This window comes from Talpa occidentalis, unplaced genomic scaffold (assembly GCF_014898055.3).
Source record: "Talpa occidentalis isolate TD23 unplaced genomic scaffold, MPIMG_talOcc4v2.1 talOcc4.15, whole genome shotgun sequence".
NCBI classification, from domain to species: domain Eukaryota; kingdom Metazoa; phylum Chordata; class Mammalia; order Eulipotyphla; family Talpidae; genus Talpa; species Talpa occidentalis.
Window position 1 is genome coordinate 539,394 of NW_023601543.1, and position 9,359 is coordinate 548,752.

Sequence of the window (9,359 nt, forward strand, 5' to 3'; positions counted from 1 at the left end):
TGCGGCCATTGAACTGGGCTACAGCCCGCGTCCTGGACCTGAGGGCTTTGGAACTGAGACCCGGGGCATGAAATTCGGGGCGTGGGTTCTCCACAACGGTGGGGCACAAGGCAGACACAGCCCCCCAAAGCCGTTGAGGTTTACCCTACCATTCCCGCTCTGATCCCTATCCCACGGGGTGAACAAAAAAAAAAACAGCTCCCCAAGGGCTCTAGGAGAGATCTCTGGCGCCACCTAGTGACTTGAAACCAGCAGAGGCTCCTGGAGGAGCCAGTAGCCAGCTAGGAAGTTAGCCCACGCCAGGCCCCTTCCGACCAGTAGTCTGAGCCCACAGGTGGAGTTGGCACCCACGGCCGGGGCAGACCGGGCGCGCAGAAGAGTGTGCCTGAGACTGGACGTGCAGGGAGTGTGTCATTTTACAACAGGGACATTTCTTCAGTAAAGACTGCCTGCAGAAGGCTCCCTCAGGAGCCAGAGGTTAAGCGGGGGAAGTTCGCCCACGCCAGGCCCCCTCTGGCCTGCAGTCCAAGCCCAGAGGGGGAGCGGGAACCCACCACCGGGGCAGACCAGGCGCACGGGGAGTGTGTCACCACATCGGCATTTTAGAACAGGGACCTTTCTTCAGTAAAGACTGCGTGAAACTGACAGATGGCTCCCGGAGGAGCAAGAGGGGAGCAGAGAAGTTCACCCAAGATGCCGGCCAGTCCCAGCAACAGAGTGTCCCAATGCATATGACAAATTAGAAAACAGACAGCGGGGAGTAGAAGAACCACATGCAACCTAACAACTCCTCAGGAAAAAAGCACACCACAAAAAGAAAACCACCCCCCAGATTGCAACGACAGTAACTTGGAAGAACTTCTGAGCCTTCCAGAAAGAGAATTTAAAATTGCTGTGATTAAAAAAATAACAGAACTCATAAAGGAAAACAATGATCAGAAGAAGGAAATTGAGTCCCTAAAGAGGGGAGCAAAAGAAACGCAGGAGATCAAAGAACTAATGGAAGAACTAAAGAACTCTGGGAAAAGCAATGAAAGCAGGATAGATGAAATGGAAGAACGAATAAGTACTCTTGAACACACAGAAATAAAAAGAACCAAAACAGAAAAGGAAAGAGAAGTACGAAGGAAAAAGAATGAAGAAAGACTTCGGGAACTATCTGATTCCATGAGGAAAGGAAATACAAGAGTTATAGGAATTCCAGAAGGAGAGGAGAGAGATGTAGGAACAGAGAAAATATTCAAAGAGATAATTGAAGAGAACTTCCCAAATGTGAAGAAGGAGCTGAAAATTGATATATAAGAAGCAAGAAGAACACCAAACTTCCACGACAAAAGGAAAAATACAGCAAAACACATAATAGTAAAGCTCCCAAGAAACTAGGACAAGGAAAAAATAATGAAGCTGATAAGAGGGAAGAAACAGATAACATTCAAAGGAAAACCAATCAGGCTGACATCAGACTTCTCCGAAGAAACACTACGGGCAAGGAGAGAGTGGAGGGACATAGTCAACAGACTCCAAGCAAACAGATGCCAACCAAGAATACTCTATCCCGCAAAGCTCTCCTTCCTCTATGAAGAAAGAATAAGGACCTTCCCAGACAAACAGAAACTCCGGAATTTCATTACGACTAAACCCCCACTCCAAAAATACTACAAGGAATCCTAAAGCCAGAACCTCAGAGGGACAAATAACAACGAAAGAAGGCCAAAAAAAAAAGTTATTAAAAGAATAAATAAATAAAATCAAAGGAAAGACAAACACAATGGCAAATACAGATGCTAACATATTAATATTAACTCTAAATGTAAATGGACTAAACTCTTCAATAAAAAGACACAGAGTTGCAGCCCAGATTAAGAAACAAAACACAACGTTTTGCTGTCTCCAGGAAACACACTTAGCTACAAAAGATAAAAATAGACTCAAAGTTAAAGGATGGAAAACAATCCTACAAGCAAATGGACCAAAAAAGAAAGCAGGAACAGCTATACTTATATCAGATAAAACAGATTTCAAACTCAAAAAGATAAAGAGACCCCAATGGTCACTACATTATGATCAAGGGGACAATACTTCAAGAAGAAATAACACTCATTAACATATACTCACCAAACGAAGGAGCACCAAAATATATCAGACAACTGTTGTCATCTCTGAAAATAGACATCAGAGAAAACACATACATAGTGGGAGACTGCAACACACCACTATCAACAATGGATAGATCAACAAGACAAAAAATAAGTAAAGAAACTAAAGTTCTAAATAAGGACCTAGAGCATTTGGGCTTAACAGACATCTATAGAACACTAAACCCCCAAAAAATGGAGTACACATTTTTCTCAAGCACACACGGATCATTCTCCAGGATCGATCACATACTGGGGCACAAGACAAACATCAACAGATACACCAAGATTGAAATCATACCAACCATCTTTTCTGACCATGAAGGCATCAAACTAGAAATAAACCATAAAAAGAAGGCAAGGAACTCTCCTACCTCATGGAGATTAAAAACCACACTACTGGAAGACCACTGGACTAATGAGGAGATCAAAGAAGAAATTAAATAATTCTTTGAATTGAATGACAAGGAGGACACCAATATCCTAAATGTATGGGATGCAGCAAAAGCAGTAATAAGAGGAAAATATATAGCAATAGAAGCTCACATCAAGAAACAAGAAAGGGGGTGGGGGCGGGAGGGGAAGGATTGGGGTCAGAATGGGGCGTTTGCAATTGTATGGGGGAATATAAAAATAAAATTTAATATTAAAAAAAAAATAATAAATAAATAAATAAATAAAGTCTTTAAAAAAAAATAATTTTAAGGAATTAGAGAGCTATATTTAAATTTGAAAATCTTATTTGTAAAATTCAATTTAGTAAAACCTCACTGAAAATAAAAAAAAAAAAAAAAAAAAGAAACAGAAAGAACTCAAAGAAACAACCTAATTTCGAAGCTCAAAGATCTAGAAAAAGAACAACAACAAAAAAAAAAACCCAAAACCAGTAGAAGAAAAGAAATAATAAAAACAAAGCAGAAATAAATGAAATTGAAACTAAAAAAACAATCCAAAAGATCAATGAAACCAAGAGCTGGTTCTTCGAAAAAAATCAATAAAATAGACAAACCCCTAGCCAGGCTTACAAAGGAAAAAAGGGAGAAAGCACAAATAAACAGGATCATCAATGAAAGAGGAGAAATCACAACGGACACAGCAGAAATCAAAAGAATAATCAGTAACTACTATGAACAGTTATATGGAAACAAGTTCAACAATCTAGAGGAGATGGACAAATTCCTACAACTCTACTATCACCCAAAGCTAGATAAAGAAGAAATAGAACACCTAAACAGACCAATTACAAGCAGCGAAATTGAAATGGTAATCAAAATCCTCCCAAAAACAAAGCCCAGGACCTGATGGATTTACAAATGAATTCTACCAAACATTCAGAGATGAATTAGTGCCTATCCTTCACAAACTCTTCCAAAAAATTGAGAAGGAAGGGACAATACCAAACACGTTCTATGAAGCCAACATTACACTATGAAGCCGAACAAGGACAACACACCAAAAGGAAAACTACAGGCCAATCTCCCTAATGAACACTGATGCAAAAATCCTCAATAATATTTTAGCTATCAGAATCCAACAATGTATCCATAAGATAATTCACCACGACCAAGTAGGATTCATTCCAGGGACACAAGGATGGTTCAACATCCGAAAATCAATCAACATTATCCAACACATCAACAAAAAGAAATATAAAAACCATATGATAATATCAATAGATGCTGAGAAAGCTTTCGACAAAGTGCAACACCCATTCATGATAAAAGCCCTTGAAATTCTTGGGATACAAGGAACATACCTCAACATCATAAAGGCCATCTATGACAAGCCAACAGCCAGTATAATTCTCAATGGTGAAAAGCTGAAAGCAATTCCATTAAGATCTGGAACAAGACAAGGAGGTCCACTCTCACCACTGCTTTTCAATATAATACTGGAAGTCCTAGCCAGAGCAATAAGACAAGAGAAAGACATCCAAGGAATCCAAATAGGAAAAGAAGAAGTCAAACTATCACTATTTGCAGATGATATGATAATATACATAGAGAACCCCAAAAACTCCACAGAAAAACTAATTCAACTCATCAATCAGTTCAGTAAAGTGGCAGGATACAAAATCAACACGCAAAAGTCAGTAGCCTTCCTATACACAAACAATAAATCTGAAGAAGAAGAAATAAAAAAAATCCCTTTTATTATCGAAACAAAAAAAATCAAATATTTGGGAATAAATCTAACAAAAGAGGTAAAGGACCTATACAAAGAAAACTATAAAACACTGTTAAAAGAAATAGAAGAAGACACAAAGAAATGGAAAGATATCCCCTGCTCATGGATTGGGAGAATAAACATTATTAAAACGGCCATCCTACCAAAAGCAATATACTGATTCAATGCTATTCCAATCAAAATTTCAATGTCATTCTTCAAAGAAATAGAACAATTATTGATGAAATTCATATGGAATCCCAAAAAACCCCAAATAGCCAAAGCTCTCCTGAAAAAAAAAGAAGGGAATGGAGGCATCACACTCCCAGACTTCAAACTCTACTACAAAGCCATAATCATCAAAACTGCATGGTATTGGAACAAGAACAGACATACAGACCAATGGAATCGAATAGAAAATCCAGAAATAAATCCACAGATTTATGGTCAACTAATCTTTGACAAAGGAGCAAAGATTATGCGTTGGAGCAAAGAAAGTTTGTTCAATAAATGGTGCTGGGTAAACTGGGTCGCTACATGCAAAAGAATGAAGCTTGACCACTACCTCACACCATACACAAAAGTCAACTCAAAATGGATTAAAGAACTAGACATAAGACCTGAAACCATAAAATACATAGAAGGAAATATAGGCGAAACACTACGTGATATGCACATCAAAGACATCTTTACAGACACATCACCCAAAGCAGTGACAGTGAAGGCAAAGATCAACAGCTGGGACTACATCAAATTAAAGAGCTTCTGCACTGCAAAAGAGACAATAACAAAAACAAAGAGAAACCCCACCAAGTGGGAGAACATTTTTGCACCCAACACTAATGATAAAGGACTGATCACAAAAATCTGCAAAGAGCTGATGAGACTCAACAACAACAAAGAAAATAATCCCGTCAAAAATGGTCAGAAGAGCTAAAAAGGAACTTCTCTGAAGAGAAAATGCAAATGGCCAACAGGCATATGAAAAATGTTCACCATCCCTTGTCATCAGGGAAATGCAAATCAAACCACCATGAGATACCATCTCACACCAGTGAGAATGGCACATATTAAAAAAACTAGCAACAACAATGTTGGCGAGGATGTGGAGAAAAAGGAACACTTCTGCACTGCTGGTGGGAGTGCAAACTGGTCCAACCAATATGGAGAGCTGTGTGGAGATTTCTGGACCTACTAAACATAGAGCTTCCACAGGATCCAGCAATTCCACTCCTAGGTATTTACCCAAAGGACACAGAAACATCAATCCCAAAGAACACCTGCACCCCTATGTTTAAAGCAGCACTGTTTACAATAGCTAAGCTTTGGAAACAGCCCAAATGCCCAAAAATAGATGACTGGATCAAGAAGGTGTGGTACATATACACCATGGAATATTACTCAGCAATCAAAAAAGATAAACACATGCCATTTGCAGCAACATGGATGGCGCTGGAAGGGATCATGCTCAGCGAAATAAGCCAGAAAAAAAAAGAAAAATACCGGATGGTCTCACTCATAGCAGGAATCTAGAAAACTTAAGTAAGGGACCAGGAAAACGAATAACTATAAGAAAGTGAAAATCAAAATCAACAAACAACTATGAACCAGAGACACTGTATGGGGGTTAGAGGGCGGGAGGGGAGGGATTGGGGTCAAAATAAGGGGGTTGCAATTGTATGGGGAATATAAAAATAAAATTTATTATAAAAAAATAAAAATAAACACTTGAACCTTAAAAAAAAAAAGAATACCCAGATCCTCAGAACCAGCAGAGGGTGCGGCCAGCTGTCAATCGAAATATGTAGTCCGGCTACACTGCCCTGCAGCCTCGGCCACTCCTGCGTGCAACGTCCATGGCCCCGACTTCTGCCAATGCAGAACGTTCCCACATCTGCAGAGACAAGGAGGGGACTCGCCTTGCCACTGGGAGCACCCCCAAAACCTGACAAGACAGTGTAGCCAGGCAGTGAAGGACCGTGATCTCTGGGAGCTGACGACAGGTAGGCGAGCCCCGCCAGTGCCCCAGCTCGCGGCCTGGAGGGTTCGCCCTGTGCCCGCTTGGGGACAGGCTGGCGGAGCCGGCAGCTGCCGTGGGCGGGAGGCGGGGCGGAGGGAGAGCCCTGTGTGTGCTGAGGCTCCCTCGGGCCGACCCGACAACACCGGTCAGCACCAGGGGGACGCACCCGGGCGGGGAGGAAGGGTCAGCAGGCCTGGGGCTCCAGCAGTGTGGAGAGGGAACTGCGGGGGGCATGTCGCCCGCCTCCCAGGCAAGACTCCTAAGCTTCACGGGGCCTCACGGCACGGCAGGACGCAGTCACGGACGAGTGCGGGAACGCCGAGCCGCCGGCCCCCAGGGACAGGTGCCTCCGGTGACACGCAGTCAGAGCAGAGCGCTCCCGGGGACAGCGGCAGACCATCCTGGCCCAACGCCCCGGACCAGAGGGGAAGCGGAAAGCGGCGGGATGCTTGTCGGGTGAGCGGTGGCCTCCGTGGCCATCACCTGCGGCCTTGAATGCAGGAGGCGCCTGGGAGCATGGACCCGGGCGCGCGGGCCCGATGGGGGGCACCTGGAGCGTGGTGCGGGCCTGCGTGAGTGGATGCGCCTGGGGCTGTGAGGGCGGCATCACAGAGGTGGCTGCGGCGAGACGGCCACGAGAGGACGAGGGGCCGCAGAGGGGCAGGACTCCAGGGGGAGCCCGAGCAGAGAGTGGAGATTCGCCAGGGCTGGGAGGCCCACCAGCCTCCCTGCCTTGCCAGCCTGTGGGCTTGCTGCGCAACGACTGGCGCGGTAGAACGACTGGCTCTGGTAGAAAGAGCCACTGAGGGCAACAGGACGCTCCTTCACCCGCTGCCCGCAGATGGAGAGCCTGCCCGTGCCTTGTGGGCTCTACAGGGTGAGACGACACGACCGCCCTGGAGCAAACGTGCACCTGCTTGTGGAAGACAGCTGCCAGGGCTGAGCTCCGGGCTGCAGGGCCACATCCCGGGGAGGGAGCACCCCCACCGGAGGCTGAAGCCCTGCACCAGCACCTCTTCTTCCCAACCAAGCCAGCCCCAAGCTCTGCTTCTACTCCCTCTGTGGGGCTGGCCCCTGCGGGCCGAGCGGGCCTTAAGATCCCTCACTGAGGAGATGCAGTGGTGAGGGACCTGGAGCCGGGAGGGAGGGAGGGGCGGCCTCCCACAGTGACCTGACCGCTGAGGGAGAGCCCTGGGACTCAGGTGTGCGTGAGGCCCGAGGTTGGATGTGCGCCTCTTGCCTTCTCTCTGGTGGCCACCAAAGGTGGTAGGGAAAGTGCCCACAATTACATGAAAGTGCACGCACAAGGCTTCAGTGAACACCTTCTGGCTGAAAAGCTCACGTGGCAGGAGGAAGTGGAGGCAGAAAATGCTATGCGGGCAAAGGCAGACAGTGACAGATGCCCGGGCCGCGGCGCAGGTAGGAGGACCCGCGAGCCTCGGGCAGCAGGTCCCTCCATGGCACCCCACGGCCGCCTCTGCCCCTCCCCACCGCGTCCCAGCATCCCGGATGGCCCCGAACCCGAACGAGCGGGGCCTCCCCGGCCCCAGCCCCAGCCCCGCCCCTGCAAACCGGGGCCGGGCCAGAAAGGGGGGCAGGGCGGTCGCTGGACGGAAGCAGACAGTCGGGATGGCGGGTCCCTTTTATTTCCCGCGGGCAGCCCCCAGCGAGCAGGCGCCAGCACAGCGGAGCCCCCGACACCCCCCGCAACGGCCCCCGGGCGCCAGGCGGCGTGGCCGGGGGTGGGGGGGGTGGGAACCCGGGGGAGGCTAGCCCCCGAACTCCGGCCTCGGCTTCACCACCACGGGGGGCCCGGAGCGCTGCAGGGCCCGCACCACCGCGGAGAGCTGCTCCAGGAACGCGGCGACGGACACTCGCAGCTGGGCGGGTCTTCCGCGGTCAGCAGGCTGCAAGGAGGGGGAGGCGGCTCCGTCGGCCCACCGCGCGCCACCGCCCGCCGCCCTGCGCCTGCCCACGAGCCGCCCCCGCCCCCCCCCCCCCCGCCCCCCCCCCCCCCCCCCCCCCGCCGCACGGCCCTCCGGGCACTCACACGGACAGGATGCTGCCGGACACCAGGAGCTCCGCGCGCACGGCCCCGGGGAGGGGCTGGTCACGGCGGGCCAGCGCCTGGCGAGCCACGTGCGCCTCCACGGGCGACCGGAAGGGCTGCGCGACGAAGCTGGCGGGCGTTCGGTTAAGGCGCAACCCCCCGCGCTCCCGCCGGGCCTCGGGCCCCACGACGGCCGGACGGCCGCGCGCACCCCAGGCCGCTCCGGCCGCCCCACCCCCCGACCCAGGGTGGGCGCCGACCCTCCCGTCCCTCGGGGGCCCCCTACCCCGGCCGGGCCCGGCCCGCCCCCGCCCCCGCCCCCGCGGTGCCGCAAGTAGGATACAACTGGATCGGGCGGCTGCCCGGGGCTCTGGGCGCGGGCCCGGCGGCCTCGGACGGCGCGTGGGCGCCGGGCCCGAGCGCGTCCGCGCCGTCGGCTCCGAGCGCGCGCCCCGCGTCGCCGGCGTCGGGGTCCCGGTGGCCGGGGTCGCCCTGGCCGTCCGCGCGTCCAGCCGCCTCGTCCCGGCCTCCGCCCGCGGCGCGCATGGTCCCGCTGCCGGACGCGCCCACGACGCTCGCGCCGCAGCAGCGCGGCTCGGCCCCGGCCCCGCCCCCGGCGTGTGACGTCAGGCGGGCCCCGCGGGAGCGCGGCGGCCACGCGGCACGTGAGCCTCTCCGCGCCAGCGCGCCCCCTGGCGGCCGGGCCCGCCGTCGGCGCCGCAGGTGCGGGGGGGGGGGGGGGGGCGCGAACGCGCGCGGGCCCGGGCGGCGCCGTCGCTCCTCCCGCCACGCTCGGTCTGTCGGTCGCTGAGGACGGGGTGCCCTCCCGGGGGCGGGTCCGCCGCCGCCGGCGGAGGAGCACCGCGGGCCGGGGGCGCCGGCCACCCCCACCGCCCCCGCCTGGGAGCGCTGGCCCGGGGCCCCGCTGCCCCCGCACCCCGGAGCACACTGGGACACTCGGGGCCGCTGCCCCGCACGCCAAGGCCCG

The 9,359-nt window shown here is 51.4% G+C and overlaps 1 protein-coding gene across 1 annotated transcript; it reads right to left on the reverse strand.

The window, feature by feature from the left end:
- Positions 1-8,090: 8,090 nt before the first annotated feature.
- On the reverse strand, positions 8,091-8,917 carry LOC119246403 (EKC/KEOPS complex subunit LAGE3-like). The gene is made up of 3 exons (XM_037512768.1): positions 8,658-8,917; positions 8,374-8,500; positions 8,091-8,228 (listed from the first exon to the last, which is right to left on the reverse strand). The coding sequence occupies exons 1-3, from the start codon at positions 8,915-8,917 to the stop codon at positions 8,091-8,093; spliced, it is 525 nt and encodes a 174-aa protein (XP_037368665.1).
- Positions 8,918-9,359: the final 442 nt, after the last annotated feature.

Bases quoted from the DNA above. Each gene is read 5' to 3' on its own strand.
- LOC119246403 (XM_037512768.1), bottom strand. From the start codon at position 8,917: ATGCGCGCCGCGGGCGGAGGCCGGGACGAGGCGGCTGGACGCGCGGAC. The intron at 8,501-8,657 runs GTAGGGGGCCCC...AACGCCCGCCAG, and splicing joins GCGGGCCGGGCCCGGCCGGG to CTTCGTCGCGCAGCCCTTCC. The intron at 8,229-8,373 runs GTGTGAGTGCCC...CCCTCCTTGCAG, and splicing joins TGTCCGGCAGCATCCTGTCC to CCTGCTGACCGCGGAAGACC.